This window comes from Labrus bergylta, chromosome 12 (genome assembly GCF_963930695.1).
Source record: "Labrus bergylta chromosome 12, fLabBer1.1, whole genome shotgun sequence".
Lineage (NCBI taxonomy): Eukaryota > Metazoa > Chordata > Actinopteri > Labriformes > Labridae > Labrus > Labrus bergylta.
Window position 1 is genome coordinate 1,098,574 of NC_089206.1, and position 24,771 is coordinate 1,123,344.

The 24,771-nt window shown below is 45.2% G+C and overlaps 3 protein-coding genes across 4 annotated transcripts; all 3 read right to left on the reverse strand.

Moving 5' to 3' along the window:
* Positions 1–101: 101 nt before the first annotated feature.
* On the reverse strand, positions 102–1,660 carry tsr2 (TSR2 ribosome maturation factor). The gene is made up of 5 exons (XM_020658155.3): positions 1,515–1,660; positions 1,076–1,166; positions 828–919; positions 452–613; positions 102–346 (listed from the first exon to the last, which is right to left on the reverse strand). Exons 1-5 carry the CDS (start codon positions 1,590–1,592, stop codon positions 245–247), a joined length of 525 nt encoding a protein of 174 aa, XP_020513811.1. The 5' UTR covers positions 1,593–1,660; the 3' UTR covers positions 102–244.
* A 1,980-nt stretch (positions 1,661–3,640) lies between these two features.
* On the reverse strand, positions 3,641–19,785 carry grm6a (glutamate receptor, metabotropic 6a). Of its 2 annotated transcripts, XM_020658153.3 has the most exons (16): positions 19,580–19,785; positions 17,972–18,595; positions 16,150–16,366; positions 15,343–15,478; positions 15,106–15,260; positions 14,886–15,026; positions 14,617–14,817; positions 11,086–11,225; positions 10,717–10,839; positions 9,051–9,315; positions 8,613–8,848; positions 8,376–8,537; positions 8,049–8,198; positions 5,450–5,590; positions 5,290–5,381; positions 3,641–5,140 (listed from the first exon to the last, which is right to left on the reverse strand). In XM_020658153.3, the coding sequence occupies exons 2-15, from the start codon at positions 18,548–18,550 to the stop codon at positions 5,307–5,309; spliced, it is 2,721 nt and encodes a 906-aa protein (XP_020513809.2). In that variant the 5' UTR covers positions 18,551–18,595; positions 19,580–19,785; the 3' UTR covers positions 3,641–5,140; positions 5,290–5,306. The 2 variants fall into 2 exon arrangements, with proteins under 2 accessions (XP_020513809.2, XP_065817429.1); XM_065961357.1 differs by lacking the exons at positions 11,086–11,225; positions 14,617–14,817; positions 14,886–15,026; ... (3 more) ...; positions 17,972–18,595; positions 19,580–19,785 and having other exon boundaries at positions 9,419–10,798.
* A 623-nt stretch (positions 19,786–20,408) lies between these two features.
* Positions 20,409–24,186, reverse strand: rad51c (RAD51 paralog C). Its single transcript, XM_020658158.3, has 4 exons — positions 23,994–24,186; positions 23,099–23,327; positions 21,149–21,365; positions 20,409–21,004 (listed from the first exon to the last, which is right to left on the reverse strand). The coding sequence occupies exons 1-4, from the start codon at positions 24,109–24,111 to the stop codon at positions 20,504–20,506; spliced, it is 1,065 nt and encodes a 354-aa protein (XP_020513814.1). The 5' UTR covers positions 24,112–24,186; the 3' UTR covers positions 20,409–20,503.
* Between the last annotated feature and the right edge of the window lie 585 nt (positions 24,187–24,771).

Consider the following 24,771-nt stretch of genomic DNA (forward strand, 5'->3'; position numbering starts at 1 on the left):
CTTACCCTGACCTTTGACCCCTGACCCTGAGGGAGAAGGTCTTCCATCCCAGTAGTGTGATGTCATAGTATGATGAAAGGAGAGAGGATAAAAACAGCAGCTGATTTTTCATGTTTAATATAAAAACATTTCAAAAACCGGGGAACGGCTTGATTTAAGCACACGCACACACGCACACGCACACGCACACACACACTTTATGTCAAACAGTCCTTTGCTGAGGTCATAGGTCAGCTCCCTCTGTTCACTTCTTCTTGCGCACCACCGTCCAGCCGTCATCTTCTTCATGAGGGGGCGGAGCTTCTGTCCTGCTGACTGACGGGCCAGATGACTCACACTCCATCCCCTGAACACACACACACACACACACACACACACACAGTTCAGTTTGACATGAACAGGATGTTGGAGTTCTTGATGTATAGTATTTCTTTAAATCTAAAAACATCACCCCTGTGTCGTCTTCATCGCTGTCTTCATCAGACTGTGGGGGCGGAGCTGTGACCTTTGCCCTCTGAATCTTCTTCTGGGTTAGAGTGTTGATGGTGTGTTGGAGCTGCTGCAGCGCCCCCTGCTGCCACTGACTGAACATCTGCTGCAGACTGAGCGTTACCTGCACAGGTACACACAGAGTGACCATGAGTTCAGCACTGACAGAGGAGGAGGGTTCACTGTGTGTGTGTGTGTGTGTGTGTGTGTGTGTGTGTGTGTGTGTGTGTGTGTGTGTGTGTGTGTGTGTGTGTGTGTGTGTGTGTGTGTGTGTGTGTGTGTGTGTGTGTGTGTGTGTGTGTGTGTGTGTGTGTGTGTGTGTGTGTGTGTGTGTGTACCTCAGGTAAACTCCCATCATCCACCACTGTGTCAAACTCCTGATCCATCAGCTGAGCGATGAAGTCCTCGACCTCAGACTGCTGCAGGTCAGCTGAGAACACACACACACACACACACACACACACACACACACACACACACACACACACACACACACACACACACACACACACACACAGATCATGATAATCTCTGATTAATTAATCACACACTGAACACTTAGAGGAAGGTTACTATGGTTACACACCGTTGTCATGGAAATACTGTTGGACCACGTCAACCATCCAATCGGCTTTCTGCTGCCCGTACACACCGCCAAACCCGTTATCCACAGCGATCTACAAACACAACACAACACATCACTTCTATCTGAACCACTTCTCTTGACCGCTTCCATCACTGCAACACCTGTTGACCTGATAACTGCTCTCATATCTGACAAACCGAGGGGCGTCCAAAACGGCCGTGTGGGGGCGTGTCTTAAAAGCGCCTACCTTCTCTGGTCCAAACAAATCCAGAGCATTCAGGAGCAGAATCTAAAGTTAGACATCCTCCATGTAAACTAGCCTGTTAGCTTTAGCCTGTTAGCATCGTCCCGTGCTCGGCAGTGAGCTGCTCAGCGGGATTTTCTCTCCGTCAGGTGTTCCGCAGGTGTACGTCAGGTGTGCGTCAGTGTTCATGTTTACCTGGAGGACGGGCCAGCTGTGCAGAACCGCTCGGACTCCCTCCGAGAAAAGCTCACGTGAAGCTGTGGAGGCCGCCATGTTGGATCTGACAGACTGAAGCAGTCGAGTGAGGAAAGTGCCGATCAGACAGAAGCAGCTGATCCCGATTAAATATATTACTTTAATTAAAACATAACACAAAAAAAAATCATATTTAGAACTTTTATTTAACTAATGTTGTTATTTTGTTCAGTATTTATCTTTTGTTAGGATTATTTGTGTTTTATTAATCACAAAGTTAAATTGGCCAAATTGTTGTCACTTTTTGTCATTTATTCTTATTTTCATTGATTTTACAAACCAATCAATGGATCATAAATAAATAAAATAAAATGCAGATAAATCCAAATTAAAATGAACAATTACTAAACAAAATATTTAAAAAATATCAATTTAATTGCAATTATTACAATAATTAATATGAATCTAAAGATAGTCAAATAAATATTGGAACATTTTCACATTTAAATACTCCAACTTAATTTGAATAAACTTGTATATCAGAATATTTTACTGTGTAGTATTGGTACTTTTATTGTGGTAACTTTTTACTGTGATGTCTGGAGTGTCCAGCAGGGGGGAGCAGCTGATCTCAGATCTGACTTTAATAAAGCTGCTTTAATTATTTTCAGCTTTGCTTTAGAAGAGAATGAATAAAATGGATGGATTTCAGTCAACAGCTGAGTTAAACTACTGAGTGCAGTACTGATCACTGAATGTAGTATTTGAGGTATTTGTACTCCACGGATTGATAAAACAGACAAAAATAAATTAGAACCGAATTTAAATGTTTAGTTTATTGTCGTCATCAATAAACGCTCAGAATAAAGTTTATTTCAGAAAACAAACGTTTTAAAAAGATTTTAAAAAGTATAAGGACTAAAATCTTTAGCTGAAAAAAAAATGTCTCAGTTTCTTCTTGAGTTTGTCTGCACTTCTTGATAACTGCAGGGGGCGCAAACTTAAAAAAGAACACCTAAACATGATGATGATGATGATGATGATGTGAGGCATGTATGTCACATGCAGAGCAGGGCACACGTCCGTTTTTTCCGTTAAACGCTGATTATCTGCGTTACATGGAGGGCAGAGCAAGAAAGTCCGGTTTCTATTCAGGCTCTCATTGGCTGTAGTAGCCTAGGAGAGGTGATTAGAGGCTGATTGGTCAAAGGAGGTGTCAATCAAAAGGTTAGATTGCATGAATTAGTACAGAGAAAACAGTCGAACAGTGGTGGAAATGTTGAATCAATCTGTGAATCTTTATGGATGTAATGTGTTTGTATTTAATCTTTTACTGGATTTGTATCGTTGAGGACTATTGCAGCAGGACCATTATTGTTGGAATATCGTGACCAGACCAAAACATTTGACTTTCAGACGCAAGAAACATGAACCAGAAAGACATGTTTGTCTGATGCTGTTCTGACAGACGTGTAGATTGTTGCTGTTGTGTTGGTTAGATCTTGAGATGATTTATAATAAGTCTCAGAGCTCCTCAAAACATGTGTGTGAAGTTTCTTGTTCTAAATCCACTCTGATCCTGTATTTGATCATGTCTATAAACCCCTCTATTTCAGCCCTGCTCAGAACAGGCTGTTTCTGTGTCTGTACCTTTAAATATGTAAATGAGCTGTGTCTGACCACGCCCCCTCTCTGGAAGGGCTCGGGTGTACTCGGTGCTTTCTCGCTCCATGTCCTATTGTTTACGGTGAGAAGGCAGACTCAGAGGGCAGAACAAACACCTAGCTGTGGGAGTGTCACCCACCTGGGGGAGGGGCTACTGCCCTTTGTGATGTCATGAAGGGAAAATCTCCAAACTGCCTGTTTGAGCACACATTTTCTGAAAAGTGGAGCAGGCAGAAGACAGAGAGGATGGACTTTTCTCATCATTGGGGGGTTTGTAGACAGACTAGAGACACATGGTGAAGAGGATTTAAATAATATGTGACCTTTAATATTTACGCAATTAACTGATATCGAAGTTGACATGTTTGTTAAATTTTTGATTAACTGTGCCCACATCTGGTTACGTGTGTGTGTACCCTGTGCTAAATATTTTAAGTTGAAGTGAAACAAAAAATTCAGAATAAAAGTCAAACAGGAATATCTTTAATTCTTTACAACTGTCACTGATTAACAAAATACATTTTAACCTCTTTCAGTCTTTCTTACTGGTGATAACAACATTTAACTTTTTGTGCAATGTTCTCTAAATAAAAATAGATCTGTAGTACTGGGAGGGTGCTTGTACTCCCTCCTGGGGGGGGGGGGGGGGGGGGGGGGGGGCAGTGGATTTTTCGTGCAGCAGAGAAAACAGTAGAAGAAGAAATATGACCCACTTCTTCGACTCTTCGGGGATATGAACCATCCGCTTGTCGCTGCCTTGCTCCTGAGCCGCTCACATGAACATAAATGTTTAACCATCATCTGAAACATTCAGCAGCTCAGCCTGAAATATCTTCACCATCATCTCAGTCTTCCTCATACACGTGTAAGCCCCGCCCACCTACAGTATGACTGACCATATAAGGACTTAAACCACGCCCATTAGTCATATAATAACTCCAGCTTCAGACTTCACACTGAAGTCAAATAAATCAACATCTCGTTGTGTCCTCTAGCTCTTTTACTAGTGGCCCCCAGAGCATGCTGGGAGTTGTAGTTTCTGCTGCAGTGTCTGTCTCAATACTAATCACATGGAAAACATTTTTTCATTAAAGGTGCACTATGGACTTTTGGTAGTGACATTTGAAAGTTGAAGAAGTGAAGCAATTCTATGATATAATTTTTAAATGAAGACACAAACTTTACTTAAAGAAAAAAATGGGTCCCTGGAACACTGTTTGGAGCTAAAACAGCTACCAGAAGAGTTACGCTTTCACGGATTACCTCCATTACTTCTCGCGTATATTTTATCTTCAAACAGTGTTACAGGAAACCAAATTTTCCTCTGAGGACAGTTTGTGTATAGAGGTATGAACATACCACAGAATCTGTACACTTCTCTAACTTTCAAATTTCTCTATCAAAACTACATAGTGCACCTTTAATACACATAAATATAAAATACTCATTGCAATGCTAACAGCTAATTAGCAGAAAACAGAGTGTGATGTCATCAGTTCTGCAAGGGAAATGGTCATCAAGTCGACCAGAGGATCACTGAAGTCGACAACGAGGACAAAAATTTATTGCAATTTGTATTCAAATTGCAACAGAAATCCAGAAATTAAGGAAAACTCCTGAATCGTATCAAAGAAAAGGACAAAATATGCTAATCTGTCTATGTTGATCATCTGGGGCAACTTGTTGATCATCTGAGGGACCATGTTGATCATCTGAGGGACCATGTTGATCATCTGGGGCATCTTGTTGATCATCTGAGGGACCATGTTGATCATCTGGGGCATCTTGTTGATCATCTCAGGGATGATGTTGAGCATCTTTAAAACATGTTGATCATTTATAACAATGTGTTGATCCTGTGCAGCAACCTGTCGGTCATGTGCAGCGACTTGTTGATCATCTGGAGGGTTTTGATTGTGATGTCAGAAACATGATTGAGTCACATTTTATCAGGATCCATCCTACAGATGTTAATCAAAAATTCACAGAAGCAACATGTTGGTGAACTTAAAGATGAAGAAACATTACAAATACAACAAACTTTTTGAATACTGCAAATATTACAATAATACAAAGGTTCTTGTTGTAATACAGTTTATAGGTTGAGTACCTGAATGCTTGGAGCTTTTACTGCGACCTGTCCGGTTCAATCTTTGTCTCTCCATTCTGTTTCCCGCTCATCTTGGCAGCCTGGACAACGGCCTGCAACACAGCAACTGTCAGCATACACAGCAACTTCCAGACAACACAGCAACTTTTAGGCTACATACCTTGAAGCTTTTTTTCCTCTTCTGGACGTTCTGCTCTGGGTGGAAGATGATGACGTAAACCTTCGGCATGTAGAGCATCCCGAGGGACACAAAGGCACTGAGAGACATGGAGACGGTCAAAGTGGCCGTCTGGATGAACATCTGTGATGAAAGAGAAAGAAGAACTTCTAGAACCTTGAATTTTTCTAATCTAACCCCTTTAGTGTACCACTAACCACTCTAAGGAACTTTCAGACTCCTGGGGCAACCTCTCAAGGAAAACAAGAACCCCTAAAAGTCCATAAGAACCAACTACAGGTCTCCAACCGCCTCCTCATGGACAATAAGAAGGACCTACAGACCTCCAGAACATCCTTGCATTTCTACTGTAACTCCTCAGTGATTACTACAATTCCCCAAAGGTCAATTAAATCCTGATTGAGGATGTCTAGCATCTTTTCAGAGCTGGACAGAGCTTACTGAAGAACAATGCAATCAGCTAAAGCCTCAATCCAAGAGGGCTTTTTTGGACAAAGTTAAACTGTATAATGACATCCTGTGTTTGTCTGTAATCTGTATAACCCATATGTTCAACTTTGGGCCTAATTCTGCTCAGATTTATCCCCCTGCCCCTCCCTGAACTCAGTCTGAACCACAAACACACATTGGGTTCTGATAAGGAGGGTAAATAGCCTATTCACCTGACAGTCTTCTTTCTGGTCTGCATGTTCGACTTTCTGGTCTTACCCATACTGTTTTATCAGTAGTCAGATTTGAGTTCTGGTTTCTGTTGTAGTTAACTTATTCAGATACCTGGAGTCAAGGTCTAGATGTTAATAAGGTCAACACAGATATAAAACTCAGATTCTAGGTCCTTGAAGTGGAATGAGGGTGTTTTGGTAGAAGCTTACAGGTCCTAGAAGCTTCTACCACAACACCCTCCCAAATGATGCAACAACACGACCCTTCAACCACCTTATGAACCACCTCCTTCATAACCATGTGAACCTCTTAAGGGATGCCAGACTCCATACAGTATACCCACAACATCTCAAAGACTGTAAGAACCATAAAGGGGCCAAACAAAACCAAAGTGGCAACCAAAACCCTCCAAAAGACAATGAGAAACACCTACAAGAACATTAAAACTCTGAAGCGCCAACAAGTACTCCCTACAGGATCTCTAAACCACAGGACTACCAGGTCTATTCAAGAAACACCTGCTTCCCTTAAAACCACAGAGATCCAGACCACCAAGAGCCTGCAGAACTTCCCCATAGATCACAAGAACCAACCAAATCATCAGAGAGAATCAAATGCTCACAGGTCCAAGATAACCTCCACCATCTGTTTGTTAAGCTCTTTTTTGTTGTCTCTTATCTTTTTGTTGGGCTTTTTTGGACAAAGTTAAGTTGTATAATGACATCCTGTGTTTGTCTGTAATCTGTAAAATCCATCTGTTCCAGTTTGGGATTAATTCTGCTCAGATTTATCCCCCTGCCCCTCCCTGCACTCAGTCTGAACCACAAACACACTTTGGGTTCTGATGAGGAGGGTAAATAGCCTATTCACCTGACAGGCTTCTTTCCGGTCTGCCTGTTCGATTTTCTAGTCTTACCTATACTGTTTTATCAGCAGTCAGATCTGAGTTCTGGTTTCTGTTGCAGTTAACTTATTCAGATATCTGGAGTCAAGGTCTGGATGTTAGGGTCAACACATATAAAACTCAGGACACCAGAATTTAAATGGCCTATCATGGTTTGGTTGATTATGGATTGATTGATCGTGGTTGAGTTGACCCTGGTCAAGTTGACTGTGGATTGGTTTATTGTGGTTAGGTTGACCCTGGTTGGGTTGATCGTGGTTGGGTTTACCCTGGTTTGGGTTGACCCTGGTTGGGTTTACCCTGGTTGGGGTAGACCCTGGTTGGGTTGACCTGGTTTTGTGTATCTTGATTAGTTTAGCTCTGGTTAGGTTGATCGTGGTTGGGGTTGACCATGGCTAAGTTGACTGTGGATCAGTTTATCATGTTCTGGTTGACCCTGGTTGGTTTGGTTTATCTTAGTTGGCCTGACCATTGTAGGCTTAATCTTGGTCGCCTTAAACCAGTTTGAGTTGGTCTTGGTTGGGTTGACCCATGTTGGGTTGATCTCAGTTGGATTGACCATTGTTGAGTAGATCTTGGTTGCATTAAACTAGTTTGGATTGACCCTGGTTGGGTTGATCGTGGTTGGGGTTGACCATGGCTAAGTTGACTGTGGATCAGTATATCATGTTCTGGTTGACCCTGGTTGGGTATTTCTTGGTTAGGTTTACCCTGGTTGGGTTGATGTTGGTTTGGTTGAGCTCAGTTGGATTGACCATTGTTGGGTTGATCTTGGTCGCCTTAAAATTGTTTTGGTTGATCGTGGTTGGGTTGATCATGGTTGGGGTTGACCCTGGCTAAGTTGACTGTTGATCAGTATATCATGTTCTGGTTGACCCTGGTTTGGGTATTTCTTGGTTAGGTTTACCCTGGTTGGGATAATGTTGGTTTGATTGATCTCAGTTGGATTGACCATTGTAGGGTTGATTGTGGTTGGATTGATTGTGTTTGGGTTGACCCTGGTTGGGTTCTTACCTTCTCTGTAGACTGGGCAGTGCCAAAGAAGATGGGTACAAAGGCGAGCCAGATGATGCAGGTGGTGTACATTGTGAAACCGATCGGTTTGGCTTCGTTGAACGTTTCTGGAACACCGCGACTCTTCACTGCATACACAGTACACGTTACCTAGCAACAGGAAGAATGAGTGTTACCTAGCAACCAGGACAGTCGAGCCTACTACAGCTTTTAACACCTTTTAAAGATCAATGTGACATCAGAGGGTATAGCCAATCAGAAACATGATAACTGCTCAGCTGATCAACAACAGATCAATCAGGCCTCAATAATCTATCCATGAGTCACCATGAGCACGATGCTGTATGTGAGGCAGCAGATGATTGACAGGTCTGACATGTCACACTTCAGGATGCCTCGGGCCAGGTCAGGGTTCGGGGGGCGGAGCTCCTCATAGTCGATGATGGTGTGTGGAGGGACAACAGCAAACCATACGAAGACGCCAAGGACCTGAAACAGGAAGTACAACCTGAATCATGTGACAGGATGCAGAACCAGGAAGTGGTGTGACCTCTGAATTCTTACCTGGACGGAGCTGAGGATGAAGGTGATGATGAGCTGGGAGGTGGGGCTAATGAATTTGGGGGGAGTCACAGACCTCTTGCCCTGTTCGAAGATCCGGTAGATCCGGTTGGTTTTGGTCAACATGGCAGAGTACGTGATCGCCATACCGAGGCCCAGCAGGAGGCGCCGGAACGCACAGGCAAACACACCTGGTTCAGCGATCATCAGGAAGGTGATCAAGTAGATCAGGAAGATACCTAAAGACAGAGAGACAGGTATGACTTCTGGCTTCTGATGACATCACTACCATCATTAGGAAGGAACAATAAAATATGAATTTCAAAATAAAACTCCAAGAGGACGTGAAGAAACAGGAAACAGTTAAAAATAAAAGTCAAACCTGACATGCTCTGAGCTGACATATCTCACCTGTCAGTACCTGTCAGTATTAGTACCCACCTGTCAGAAGGACGTAACTGAGCTCCCTCCCTGACGCCCTGACGATGGGCGTGTCATGGAAGCGGATGAAGGTGATCACCACTGCACTGGTTGCTAGGATACCAAGCATGGCAAGAGAGGCTGGCACTAGGGCCCAGGGGGAGTTCCACTCCAATTTGATGATCGGAGTCGGTCGACAGGTAGTCCTGTTGGGGGCAGGGCGCATGTCTGATGGACAGGTCTCACAGTTAAACTCATCCACCTGGTACTGGTACCCATCACAGAGCTGCAGACAGACAGGCCAGAGAGAGAGACAGGTCAGAGAAAGAGAGAGTGAGAGAGAGAGGCATAAATGTAATGTGCTGACCTGCCAGTATATGAACCCTTACTGTGATGGTGATGGTGATGATGGTGGTGGTGATGAAGATGGTGGTGGTGATGGTGATGATGATGATGATGATGGTGATGGTGATGATGATGATGATGAAGGTGATGGTGGTGATGATGGTGGTGGTGATGAAGATGGTGGTGATGGTGATGATGATGGTGGTGATGGTGATGATGATGATGATCATGGTGATGATGACGGTGATGATGATGAAGGTGATGGTGGTGATGATGGTGGTGGTGATGAAGATGGTGGTGATGGTGATGATGATGGTGGTGATGGTGATGAAGATCATGGTGATGGTGATGATCATGTTGATGATGATGGTGGTGATGAAGATCATAGTGATGAAGATCATGGTGATGGTGATGATGGTGATGATGATGATGGTGATGATGGTGTTGATGATGGTGAGCATGATGATGATGGTGATGGTGATGGTGATGGTGATGGTGATGGTGATGATGATGGTGATGGTGATGGTGATGATGATGGTGATGGTGATGATGATGGTGGTGGTGGTGGTGATGATGGTGATGATGATGATGATGATGATGGTGATGATGATGATGATGGTGATCATGGTGATGGTGGTGGTGGTGATGGTGATGATGATGGTAGTGATGGTGATGATGATGGTGGTGGTGGTGATGGTGATGATGATGGTAGTGATGGTGATGATGGTGATGATGATGGTGATGGTGATGATGATGGTGGTGGTGGTGGTGATGATGGTGATGATGATGATGATGATGATGGTGATGATGATGATGATGGTGATCATGGTGATGGTGGTGGTGGTGATGGTGATGATGATGGTAGTGATGGTGATGATGATGATGATGGTGATCATGGTGATGGTGATCATGGTGATGGTGATGAGGATGATGATGATGAAGGTGATGATGGTGATGATGGTGAGGATGATGATGGTGATGATGGTGATGAAGATCATGTTGATGATGATGATGATGGTGATGATGATGATGATGATGGTGATGATGGTGATGGTGATCATGGTGATGATGGTGATGATGATGATGATGGTGATCATGGTGATGGTGATCATGGTGATGGTGATGAAGATGATGATGATGGTGAGGATGATGATGGTGATGATGGTGATGAAGATCATGTTGATGATGGTGATGATGGTGATCATGGTGATGGTGATGATGGTGATGATGGTGATGAAGATGATGATGATGGTGAGGATGATGATGGTGATGATGGTGATGAAGATCATGTTGATGATGGTGATGATGGTGATGATGATGGTGATGATGGTGATGGTCTCACCTCACAGTGCCAGCAGCAGGGGACCCCCTTCACCATCTTCTTCCTCTCTCCTGGATTACATGGAAAACTGCAAACTGACCCTGGAACAGATTTATCTCCTCCAGACCACTGCATCTCCTCCAGCTGACAGACAGGTCAGAGAGACAGACAGGTCAGTGAGACAGACAGGTAGGTCAGGGGGACAAACAGGTCAGAGAGACACAGACAGGTCAGAGAGACAGACAGACAGACAGGTCAGAGAGACAGACAGGTCAGAGAGACACAGACAGACAGGTCAGAGAGAAATACCTGTCAGTGAGACAGTTTAGACAGACTAGAGAGAGAGAGACAGAAACACAGAATGGTAAAAAACCAGTCTCCCCCTCTTACGTTGAGTCTCAGGTTATTGGTCCATTGGCCGATCACATGGTATCCAGGATGACTGTGATTGGTCAGCTGGTACTGAAAGATGTCGTAACGACCCGGAGCGTCTCCGTTCTCATTAAACAGAACTGTCGTACCCGCACTTCCTGTAAAAAGAGACAGACATGGTACACACAGAGACAGACAGGTTATAAACAAAGAGATAGACAGGTAATATACAGAGAGACAGGTAATATACAGAGAGACAGACAGGTAATATACAGAGACAGACAGGTAATATACAGAGAGACAGACAGGTAATATACAAAGAGACAGTCAGGTAATATACAAAGAGACAGACAGGTTATACACTTGAAGAGAGTTTTTGTTCTGCACAAAATCTAAGATCACGTTTTCTTCTTCATCCTGCAGATCTTCCCCATCCCCAGCTGCTGCTTCAATAATTAAAACACACACACACACACACACACACACACACACACACACACACACACACACAGAAACATGTAAAGTGTTTTAACTGACTTTCTGCATGTCTGAATACAGAAAAAACTGCTCAGACCAGAGTTAGAACTACAAACACCAGAACCAGAACTACAAACACAGGCTGTCAGACAGACAGGCTGTCAGACAGACAGGATTGTCGGTGTACAGAGCTGTTTAAATGTGATTTTAAATTCTCTCTCTCTTCCAGCGGCAGCTTCTTATCTTTATTAAATATAAATGTGAGTTAACAGGAAGAGAAGAAGCGGCTGTTTAGCTGCTCTGAAAGTCTCTTTGAAGACTCTAAACAGATTCTGAAACCAACATCAGGGCCCTCCATTTTTAAGGCGTGAAGCGCTTAATCTAAAAAGTGATTTTGGGCGCGTCCAACTACATATTGGTATTTAAACTGTGCACCATCTGGGCGATAAGCGAGGTGCAGGGTGCAAACAAGCTGGATTGAGTCCCTTAATTACAGAAAAAGATGAGTTTTAGTCGAACATGAATAAAACCAATCAGACTGAAAGATCTCGTTCCCTTTGAGAGGGATCCTGGTCACCTGCTCCAGAGACACCTGGAGCAGGTGACCAGGATGTGGGCACCTAGCGTGATGTTTGGCAGCAGCTCTGTGGCGCTCTTGATCTGGTCCAAAGTGTACAACATGGACTCCATGCAAAGGATCCCCTTCTCCTTCTCCTTCTTCAGCTCGCCACCCAGCAGACTGTAGGGGGAATGTTGTTCTCGGATCTAGCCCCCCTCGAAAAAATTTGCTGATGAGCAAAAAATTTGATCAGTGATATCACTGATCTAAGCCCATTGGCTCGTTGTGGCCCAGCAGCTCATGTTGCACGCCCATTAACTTCTGTAGCACGCCCACGATATGTCGTAGCCTGCGGTAGCACAGTAGTGCTAACGTGCTAATGTTTTTACTCCCTGGCCCTCAGAGCAAGAGTGGCTGCAATTTCCTAATATGGTAAAAGGGGTGGGACATTTCCGAGAACCGTGCTGCGCGACTGACCAATTACGGCAGAGCCGACAGGCCGACCAATCAGATCAGACTTGGCACACGTGGGGCCTCTGAATGTGGGCACTTCAGAGCCTTAGAGAGAGAGTCAGAAGAGAGCCGGTGCATGGAGCGGCAGGACATGAAAACAGACACTTTTTAATAACTTTAGTTATTGTGAACATACTTTAGTAGGTACATAGATTAAATATATGAACCCCAAAAAGGGCAGAATATGGGCTCTTCAAAGTTATACACTGAATCCTTTCTACAACATGAGAAACAATCGGGGCATTTTTTAATTAAGAGAGCAGCGTGATAACCATCTCCTCATGAGTTACAAAAGCATCTCCTCATTAATGATTAAGATCTGCAGACACGCAGACAGGATGGGACAGGATCTATGTAAACTGAACAGCTTGAGCTGAACATCAAATAAAGGTAGGCTGTAAACATTTACTTATTCTCTCTGCTGTTGATATATTCTCTAATGTTTAATGGACACTGGGCAGTCTGTGTTACTATCTGGCTTTAGATTGCAGACTTTGTCCCCATGTCCCAACACAGAACAGATAGTACACAAAGCACACAGCAGAAATCAAACAAAGTCTGAGGCCTTTTGTACAGGGCAGCTGTGACAGCAGGGATCAGGCTTTTCCCAAGGCGAGCTCTTCTGCACCTCAGTGCCCCTGTACCTCCGTCCTGAGGGACGTGCTGTGAGGTAGATGTTCAGTGGATGTGTGATGTCCTGTTCCATTGAGGTTACAATGTGTGTAATTGCCATGTTGTTGGGTTCTGTTGGGTTCTGTTTGGGGGGAGACCAATGATTGTGGCAGCTGTGGATGTGATGCATAAGAGTTTGGCCCTCTTTTTTAACAGATAACATGTTGAAGAAGCAGGTGGAACTGTACAGCATTATGTGCTGGATCATGCTCCGATAGAGCAGAAGGAGAAGATTTCAGTTTGCGGTTCTAGGCAGGGGCCAACAGGGGCCAGTGCCCCTGTAACACTGAGTTTGGTCCCCCCTGTGGCCACCCCTCCAAAAGAAAGAGCCCCCCCCTAATAACACATACACAGTATTTGACTCAATAACCGGACCCACTATTTAGTATTAAATACTGTTACTGAAACAAATATAAATCATGTGATGTTTCACACTTAAATATAATAGAAATCAAGTCTATCCTCTGAAAATAACTCTGTGAGTCATGACTGTCTACAATGGGTGTAACACCCGAGTCCCACTGTCTGTGATGTTTTCAGAGTCCTATCTTCACTTTGTTTACATCGCCAGGACGGCCGGCTGACTCCTCCCCTCACGTATAAAAGTTGTTTAATTGAGGGACTAGAGAAAAGAAGAATAACATACTGTACTCACTGCTTAACTGTGTTTCTAGATCACGCTCATTTCAGGTAAATTTACATGCAGTGTGAAGATACCAGCATAATAAAGATCGCTAGCATTAGCATGCTAACACAACAATGCAGCGCAAGTTATTTTGGTTTCATGCTGGTGCTCAAGGGCGACATCTGCTGGATCAAAAAATGGTGTTATTTGGCATAATATATATATATTTTTTAAAGCGATCATCTTTGTCTATTGTTCACCAGGGTTTAATGTTTCCCTCTGACAAAACAACTGGCCCCAGTTTGGCCCCCTCAATAAAAGTGGTCTAGAACCGCCACTGCGGTTGGCTGTCAGTCTTGGTCCTTTTAAACTTTAAAAACATCCATGAAAGTTTGGTAACTGGTCAATGTGGACTGCCTTTTCAAAGAGCGACTTGATGGGTTGTAATGTGCTCGCTGGTGTGCGTCACTACCTTGTAAAACAATATGTTATGCGAGAAAACACCATTGCGTGCATGTAAGATTTTGCTGACTGTGAAGTAGGACAAGGTCTTATGTGACGGAAATTTGATGACTGGACTCCTACTGGTTCTGTTCACAGTTTTTGCTGGTTGAAGAAGTGTTTCATAATGTTTGGAGAATAGATCAAACTGTGAACTCTACACCTGCTGTGACCTCAGATGACTTCTCAGTTAGTTTCTCACCGTTGAAGTTGACCGCTCGGATGTATTCGAGCAGCAGCCGTCCCTCCACGGGGTCCATGTTGTCACAGACTCCGGAGCTGCCGGGACACAGATCCTGCTTCATGTTGTGCAGAGCGTTCGCCACCGCGTACACGGCGTCGATCACAAACTGAACCTTCCCCTCCTGCTCGTACGCCGAGTCCCGACCGATCTTCTCCTGACCTTCAAAGACACGCCAGGTCACATGACACACCGGGTCACAGGAGATGGTTTGCGGGTTGCAAGCTTACCTGTACATTTCTTCTTGTCAGGGTCCAGTTTGATCCCAGGGCGGGTCAGTTTGCACCTGAAGTCATCCTCCCAGAACTCGTTAAACCAAATGTTCCTCCGATTGTTCTCCAGAGAGCGAGACAGGAAGTACTCATCAAAGCCTGGACACACACACACACAAACATGTAAACACACACATAGACACAATGTGTGTGTGCGTGTGTTTGTGTACCGGCTTACCGTCTATCGACGCTCGTTTTGGCAGGATGGTTACAGCGCCCTCGGCAACGTCTTCAAGCTCTGCGATTGGTGAACTCTTCGCCCCCCAGCTGTCTGATCCCACAAACAGGAAGTGACCCGTCAGGTTAGCACGTCTCGCTGCCTCGAGGACACGCCTACCAGGAGGAGAGGGGAATACCCTGAAGTGGACTGAATTGTGATGATGTCACGGTGTGGGCAAGATCAGTTTGTTCTTACTTGATGTCGTCCTCGTTGGCGAAGATGATCACTCCTCGGGCGTTACTCGTCTCCATCAGACGATTCACGATTTTATCAAACTCACCGGCCGTCGGCTCGCGAGGAATCTTCACCGACTGAGCGATACACACGCCCCCTGAGAGACAGACAGGTGAAAGACAGACAAGGACAGAGGTCAGAGATTGACTGGTTCTGTTCGAGATTTCAGCCTGTTCTCTGGTGAGTCTGGTTCTGTTCAAGATTTCTGCCTGTTCTCCGGTGAGTCTGGTTCTGTTCGAGGTTTCTACCTGTTCTCCGGCGACTCTGGTTCTGTTCGAGGTTTCTACCTGTTCTCCAGCGACTCTGGTTCTGTTCGAGATTTCTGCCTGTTCTCCGGTGAGTCTGGTTCTGTTCGAGGTTTCTGCCTGTTCTCCGGCGACTCTGGTTCTGTTCGAGATTTCTGCCTGTTCTCCGGTGAGTCTGGTTCTGTTCGAGGTTTCTGCCTGTTCTCCGGTGAGTCTGGTTCTGTTCCAGGTTTCTTCCTTTTCTCCAGTGAGTCTGGTTCTGTTCCAGGTTTCTGCCTGTTCTCCTGTGAGTCTGGTTCTGTTCGAGGTTTCTGCCTGTTCTGTGGTGAGTCTGGTTCTGTTCGAGGATTCTGCCTGTTCTACGGTGAGTCTGGTTCTGTTCAGGGTTTCTGCCTGTCTGCCTATGAGTCTGGTTCTGTTTCAGGTTTCTGCCTGTAAAAGACGTTGTTCTGCCTCATATTGGATAATGTCGGGTCTCTGTAAATAACAGAACAAAACATTTGGCGCTACATTGAAAACGTACCGGCCTCTCTGGAGATCTGCATGAAGGCTTCGACTCCGCTCTCTCCGTAGCTTCCTTCAGACGCCAGCGTGGACACGTAGTTCCATCCCAGCGCCTTCACGATGTCCAGCATGGTCTGAGCCTGGTATGAGTCCGGAGGAACCACGCGCGAGAAGAAGTCGTACCGATTGTTATCACTGAGCTCCGGAGCCGTGGAGGCGTAGCTCACCTGAGGGATCTGAAACCAATTAAAAATCAATGAAGAATAATCAATCAAGAGTTATTGATCAGTGATCAGACGTTCCACAGAATACCTGTCCTTCAGTCAGGGCTCAGGGTCAAATTAAATACATGCACTTACTGGTAACACTGGAAACACACACACACACACACACACACACACACACACACACACACACACACACACACACACACACACACACACACACACACACACACACACACACACACACACACACACACACACACACACACACACACACACACACACACACACACACACGGGATTACTGCCAAAGCTAAATGTGTGTCAGAGCTTCAATAACAATCACATTAACACCAAATAGTGTGTGTGTGTGTGCAGATTAATGAAGGACTCCACATTAAAAAGCTAAAGCAGGCCTCCATCATCATCATCATCATCATCTTCATGCTTCAGTGGAGCGAACAGAACTGTCTGTGTTCTTAGAGGTCCGACAGTCAGAAGAACCATGACATAGCACCCGTCTCACGCTGTGATTGGCCAGCTGGAGATGAGGACGTAGGTGGGGGCCAAAATCTACACAAATTAATTATGTTGTTTATGAACCTTGTTACTTATACTTACAAATAATACATTGAAATCAGATCATTCCTATAAGCTGTATTTATTAGGTTTACAATAACATCACCTTCTTCAAAACCCAGCAGTTAAAGAGAAACCAACCAGGAACTACCAGCAACAAACAACCTGCAAGTAACCACTAACACCCAGCAATCAACCAGCAACCATCCAGCAACAGACCATAAACCAACCAGCAAATAACTAGGGCCCAACAAGCAACTCCCAGCAACAACCAACAATCAACCATCCACCATCCAACCAGCAACTAACCAGAAACCAATAAGCAACTAACCAGAAACCAACAAGCAACTCGCAACAGCCAACCAGTGACTAATCAGCAACACCAAGAAACCAACCTGAAAAGAAAACCAGGAACACCCTGTAACCAATCCTAAAACCAACAAGCAACTCCCAGCAATCAACCAGTAACCAACCAGCAAATAATTGGGGTCCAACCAGCAACACCCAGTAACCAATCATCCACCATCCAACCAGCAACTAACCAGAAACCAACAAGCAATTCACAGCAATCAACCAGTGACTAACCGGCAACACCAAGAAACCAACCAACGACAAACCAGAAACCAACAAGCAACTCCCAGCAACCAACCAGTGACTAATCAGCAAATAATTAGGGTCCAACCAGCAACACCCAGCAACCAACCATCCACCATCCAAACAGCAACTAACCAGAAACCAACAAGCAACTCCCAGCATCCAACCAGTAACCAACCAGCAAACACCAGTAACTAACCAGCAACTAACCAGGGTCCAACCAGCAAAATTGAACAACCAACCAGTAACTAATCAGCAACACCAAGAAACCAACCTGAAAAGAAAAACAGGAACACCCTGTAACCAACCAGAAAAACAACCGGAAACACAAAGCAGATTTATCACCTGTCTGTAGCCTTTAAGTTACCTGCACATCACCTATATCTCACCTGTATAACCTGTGTGTTAGTTTTGTTTCCTGTATGTTACCTGAGTGTTTCTCACCTCAAACAGTCTCAGGATGTTGGCCACCATGATGGACACAGAGCTGGCCGACGCCCCAATCACACCCACCACCCTTTCTGGTTTGCGGATGAGGGGCGGTTCTCCATTGGAGCAGCGTATGTCGGATGTGTCTTTCTGGATCAGCGCCTGGACGAAGGTGAGCGACTGCTCCAGGGCGTAGGTGTCTCTGGAGCAGGTGTCCAGGATGCGGGCCCCCAGCGTAATGTTGGGCAGCAGCATCGGGTCGCTGTTGACCTGGTCCAAAGCGTACAACATGGCCTCCATACGGTGGATCCCCTTCTCCTTCTTCAGCTCACCACACGGTAGACCGTGGGGGCCACGGGCATGTATAGGGAACAGCCCCCCCAGAGTGATGTCACCAGGTATCTTGATGGAGTGTGGGTGGAAGTGCTGGTGGGATGCGCTCACCTGAACCATCTGTAAGCTAATCCACATCCAGAAAGACAGGAAGTGGTGGAGCCAGAGTGAAGACTGACCGGAGCTCTGTCCGATCCTGAATAAGACAGGCTGAAGACGGTGCACTGGGAGGGAGGGGGGGGCGGGCCCTGATGATGTCATACTGACGTAGTGTTTAAGGAAGAGTTTTCATCCTGCTGTGGAAACCTGAGGAGAGAAAAATCAATCAATCAGTCAGTCAACCAAATTGTTTGGTTTCTTCCTGCTTTTCAGTCTCAGCCCTGTGATTGACCGGCGACCAGTCCAGTGTGTAACCGCGCTCCTTGTCCAAGGACGGCTGGAATCGGCTCCAGCCCCCCCTGGCGGTATAGCGGTATAGATAATGGATGGATGAGTCGTGGGGACTCTTGGGACAGTTTTTGTTGGAATATCATGACCTGAAGAGATCAGTCGGCCTTCACACCGTCAGAACAATAAATCAGAAAGACTTGTTTTTTTGTCCTTGGTCTGACAGATGCGTAGATTGTGGTTGCTGTGTTGGTTGAATCTTAAAATGGTTTAAATGGACGGGTTAGGGTTAGGGTCACAACAATAGCTTTGTAGCGCAGATGGCATGAGTGATGACTTTAGAAAGTGTTGTTTTTAAGTCCTCTTTTTGGGGCGGGGATCAATAAAAGTAAATCTTAATCTTAATCTTAATCTTAAATCTTTTAATGTACTGCACTTTCTGTTTTTATGTAAGTTGTGTTTATTGTTCGAGCCTCGTCAGGATAATGTCTGTCTCTGTTGGGACAGACAATAAAGTCTATTCTGTTATATTCTATTCTATTTGTGGTGATATCAAAATGTTTCTATTATTTGAAAAATTTCAGCACAGATGTGTCATCAGCAGATCATTTTCAGTACATCAATCAATAGAAAATCTAAAAATGTTTTTTTGAAGTAGCTTAAAGTCAAAAAGATGATTTTAATCATCATAAATTTAGGTATGGATCAACTTTATAATTTACCAATCTGCAAATAAGTCATAAAACGCGTCAAGATATGAAAAATATTTAAACCATTGATGTTGTTCTTGTATCATGTTTGAAGAAACATTAGGCTACATAAAAACTCCCCCAGTATCTTTTCTCGACACATTCATCTAAGGTCGCTGCTTTATTCAACACTGATCACTCCAGTCCAACTCACCGGAGCCGAATCCCGGTACTGATCACACTGTTCCTGGTCCTGATCACACTGTTCCTGGTCCTGATCACACTGCTCCTGGTCCTGATACCCTCTGATCCCGGTTCTGATCCTTCAAACTGTTGACTGACTCCGACGAGTCCGTCAGATCTGAAACTCCGGTTCACGTCCTGCTGCTCCAATCAGCGAGGACCAAAGACCTCTCTCTCTCTCTCTCTCTCTAATTAAAACATGAACATGAACGTGTGTGTGTGTGTGTGTGTGTGTGTGTGTGTGGGGCCAGGTGTTACGTGAGTGAAAATCACACGTCAGCTCTGTGATTTTACTCAGAGTGGATCATCTGTATCAGAGAACATCTCTGATCATCAGCTTGACACAGAGCACCCTCTGTTGGTCACAGTCAGAAATCACAATTTTTTTTTTAACAAATCAGATTTATTCAGTGAAAGATTGTGTCGTTTGTACCTTCAGACGGTACGAAACATGTGACAGAACAAAGAAATGAAACTTAATCTAACATAGACTTTTTGACAATTTCATTCAAGGGACACATTCAGGACCCCCCCCCCCCCCCCCCCCCGTACAGTGTAGCTATGAGGACAACAACTAATCAAACATATATATTTTTTTGAACCAGGCTGTAAACATGTTAATTTCTGCTGTAAAAACAGGCTTTTTTTTAGAATGGGTGTGTATGTGACTTCCTGTGCTTCTGCAGCCAGCCTCTAGTGGACACTCCAGGAACTGCAGGATTTTTCAGCATTGACTTAATTTTTCAACACCTGAAGGTTGCTGCTCGGTCGAAACATCATATTAAATTAATAATTCGACATTAACTGTCTAAATGTTTTATTTTTTAGAAATATTTACATTTTTAATTTCAAACAAGTCATCTTGGATTCTGATTGGCTGACAGTCTCTAACCAATCAGGAGCTGGTTTCTGTCTTGCTGCCAGCCGATTGGGGGCTGTGTGTTCGTGGCCGTTTGCTCTGAGGCAGTTCTGATTGGTCGGCGTCCCTGAATCCCTCTGAGGTGATTTGGTATTGGACGGCACAGTCCATGTGACCAGAAGATTTAAAGATGGCCGCCAACCGTCTTGTCCCCGCCCAGTGAAAGAGGATCCTGATGTTAGGGCCGTGGCCCCAGTTCTCCCCAAGGGCGGGGACCAGCTGTGATCTGCTGCCTTGCAGGCGTGTGGTCATCTGATTGGTCAACACCACGGCCAAGCTGTGGCTGGTTGCCATTGCGATGAGATTCTGGGCGAGGCCATTGAGGAGGCGTGTCTTCTGCCACAGCTCGCCAAAGTGCTGCCGGAAAGGAAACGCCACGCTGTCAATCACCAGGAGGCGGACCCTGGGGTGCTCAGCCAGGAAGTCAGGCAGCAGCTGGACCTCTGCCAGCAGCTCCACGTAGTCATGGCAACGCACCTGTGAGACAGCCAATCAGAATCATTCTATACGAAAGCATGACATCACAGGAACAGCTGTCACCATGACGATCTGTTAAAACATCAGCTACTCTGTCATCATCAAAATGTTATTTTTTTACTGATTTGTAATTTCTTCGATTACCAGAAAAATGTTGGACAGGATGTTTTCTACACTGAAGGTTGTCATGGCTACTCGTTGTTCGTCATCTTCGACCAATAGGGAGCAGTGTTGGACGGCAGCGGCGGCGATGTCGACGACTCTCTGCAGCAGGAAGCTTCCCGCAGTGTCGATGAAAACCGCCTGACCTCCGACGCCCCCGAAACATGGCGGCACCTGAACGTCCACGGCCAGCTGCAGGCTGAGTGATGATGTCATCAACAACTTTATTGATACAGACACAGCAGACAAATTCAAGCTCACAGCCTCCTGTTGTCTGGGTTACCATGGTTACAGAGCAGAGGCGGTGCCTGTGATATGTGGTCACTGATGTCTGACTGTGTGTGTGTGTGTGTGTGTGTGTGTGTGTGTGTGTGTGTGTGTCTCAGTGTGTGTGTGTGTCTCAGTGTGTGTCTCAGTGTGTGTGTGTGTGTCTGTGTGTCTCAGTGTGTGTGTGTGTGTCTGTGTGTCTCAGTGTGTGTGTGTGTGTCTGTGTGTCTCAGTGTGTGTGTGTGTGTCTGTGTGTCTCAGTGTGTGTGTGTGTGTGTGTGTGTGTGTGTGTGTGTGTGTCTCAGTGTGTGTGTGTGTGCGTGTGTGTCTCAGTGTGTGTGTGTGTGTGTGTGTGTGTCTCAGTGTGTGTCTCAGTGTGTGTCTTAGTATGTGTGTGTGTGTGTCTCAGTGTGTGTCTCAGTGTGTATGTGTGTGTCTCAGTGTGTGTGTGTGTGTGTGTGTGTGTGTGTCTCAGTGTGTGTGTGTCTCAGTGTGTGTGTGTGTGTCTCAGTGTGTGTGTGTGTCTCAGTGTGTGTGTGTGTGTGTGTGTGTGTGTGTCTCAGTGTGTGTGTGTGCGTGTGTGTCTCAGTGTGTGTGTGTGTCTCAGTGTGTGTGTGTGTGTGTGTCTCAGTGTGTGTGTGTGTGTGTGTGTGTGTGTGTGTGTGTGTCTCAGTGTGTGTCTCAGTGTGTGTGTGTGTGTCTCTGTGTGTGTGTGTGTGTGTGTCTCAGTGTGTGTGTGTGTGTCTCAGTGTGTGTGTGTGTGTGTGTGTGTGTCTCAGTGTGTGTGTGTGTGTCTCAGTGTGTGTGTGTGTGTGTGTGTGTCTCTCAGTGTGTGTGTGTCTCAGTGTGTGTGTGTGTGTCTCAGTGTGTGTGTGTGTGTGTGTGTGTGTCTCAGTGTGTGTGTGTGTGTGTGTGTGTGTGTGTGTCTCAGTGTGTGTCTCAGTGTGTGTGTGTGTGTGTCTCTGTGTGTGTGTGTGTGTCTCAGTGTGTGTCTCAGTGTGTGTCTCAGTGTGTGTGTGTGTGTCTCAGTGTGTGTGTGTGTGTGTGTGTGTGTGTCTCTGTGTGTCTCAGTGTGTGTCTCAGTGTGTGTCTCAGTGTGTGTGTGTGTGTGTCTCAGTGTGTGTGTGTGTGTGTGTGTGTGTGTGTGTGTGTGTGTGTGTGTGTGTGTGTGTGTGTGTGTCTCAGTGTGTGTGTGTGTGTGTGTGTGTGGGTCTCAGTGTGTGTGTGTGTCTCTGTGTGTGTGTCTCAGTGTGTGTCTCAGTGTGTGTGTGTGTGTGTGTGTGTGGGTCTCAGTGTGTGTGTGTGTCTCTGTGTGTGTGTCTCAGTGTGTGTCTCAGTGTGTGTCTCAGTGTGTGTGTGTGTGTGTGTGTCTCAGTGTGTGTGTGTGTCTCAGTGTGTGTGTGTCTCAGTGTGTGTGTGTGTCTCAGTGTGTGTGTGTGTGTGTCTCTCAGTCTCAGTGTGTGTGTGTGTCTCAGTGTGTGTGTGTGTCTCTCAGTCTCAGTGTGTGTGTGTGTGTGTCTCTCAGTCTCAGTGTGTGTGTGTGTCTCAGTGTGTGTGTGTGTGTCTCAGTGTGTGTGTGTGTGTGTGTCTCAGTGTGTGTGTGTGTGTCTCAGTGTGTGTGTGTGTGTGTGTCTCAGTGTGTGTGTGTGTGTGTGTGTGTCTCACCACAGTTGTGTTTTTCCGGTTCCGGGCGCTCCACAGATTTCCGTGGTTTTCCCGACAGGAAGTCCTCCTCGGAGCGCCGTGTCGAGCTGCGAGGAGAAGGTGATGATGCTCCTCTGCTCGTCCTCCTCCTTTTGCAAAAGCTCCAGAGCGCTGACAGACGCTTCACCTCCTCCATCTCTGCTCACCGCCTGCAGCACCTCCAGCGCCTCCTGCTGGGACACACACGCCTCTGCAACACACACACACACACACACACACACAGCAGAATGTAACTCTGACCCCTAGTGTTTAAAATGGGTACTGCAGTCTAAATTCTAAACATCATAGAGTGCTGCCCCCTCTAGAGTTGAAGCTCACACAGGTCCCCATGTGGTGGACTCTGAAGCTTCAGTGTTTATCCAGCTCTGCATGGGTCTGTAAACCTTTCTGTGTTCTAACCTCTCTCCATTTTTCAAAAGCATCTCCAATATTGATCCTAGTTTGAGCACGTTTCTGCTCGTGGAGCTTATTAGAAACATGCAGAGGCTTTTTAGGTCGGGTACAATCACTTCTATCTGAACCACTTCTCTTGACCGCTTCCATCACTGCAACACCTGTTGACCTGATAACTGCTCTCATATCTGACAAACCGAGGGGCGTCCAAAACGGCCGTGTGGGGGTGTGTCTTAAAATCGCCTACCTTCTCTGGTCCAAACAAATCCAGAGCATTCAGGAGCAGAATCTAAAGTTAGAAGGAGGACATACTGGCTGCTGCATTGTTGTTAGAGAAGCCAGCACTTCAACATGTTTCCTTAATGATCAGAGAGTAAGATACCTTTATCATCTCACTCTCTACACAGCTCACTGATTGGACCTTTAAAAACGTATTCATCAGGGTTTGGTGGGTTAGTGTTACCTGAGCTCAGCTGTGTCGCTGTAACGTGCAGCAGGTCTGCAGTGAACTGGAAACCAGCACTGACCAGTTTGACCTTCACACTGGAGTTCAGAGACAGACTGGACACCGGTCTCTGCATCTTCACTGCTTTATGTTCAAGTTAGCATCACTTCGAAACATCCCGCCATGACAGCTTTCTAGACTCGAACACACAAAACAAAACAAATACAGATCCGGTTTGACTTTTCAAAGTTGATTTTTAATGATCAAATCAAACACTTTAAAATACATTTAAATGCTAGAATGGTCCAGTACACGTCAAACACTAAAATATAACTTACTTTCACACAAATAAATCCCCTCCTGCCGCCTTTTAATCAAAACCTTTCATTTTGTAATGACGCGTTCTTCCGACTTAAGTCTTATTTTGAAGGAGTAGCCAGGATGTTAGCTTGACGCTCCGTTTCGTCATCGAGACGCGACAGAGTTTTCACACGTGAGCTGATCTGCAGCGTAGTTTGATTAAAGAGCTGAGAGAATAGATGATAAATCAATCTCAGCTGGTTGACAAACCGCCAATAAACCAAAAAGAAGAAGTTTAAAGAAGAAGCTCAAGCTAAAGGTGAGTTTGAAACCTGATAACATCCAGAGGAGCTCAGTTTGTAGTTTTAGATCTTTATCTGAGCTCAGTTTGTAGTTTTAGATCTTTATCTGAGCTCAGTTTGTAGTTTTAGATCTTTATCTGAGCTCAGTTTGTAGTTTTAGATCTTTATCTGAGCTCAGTTTGTAGTTTTAGATC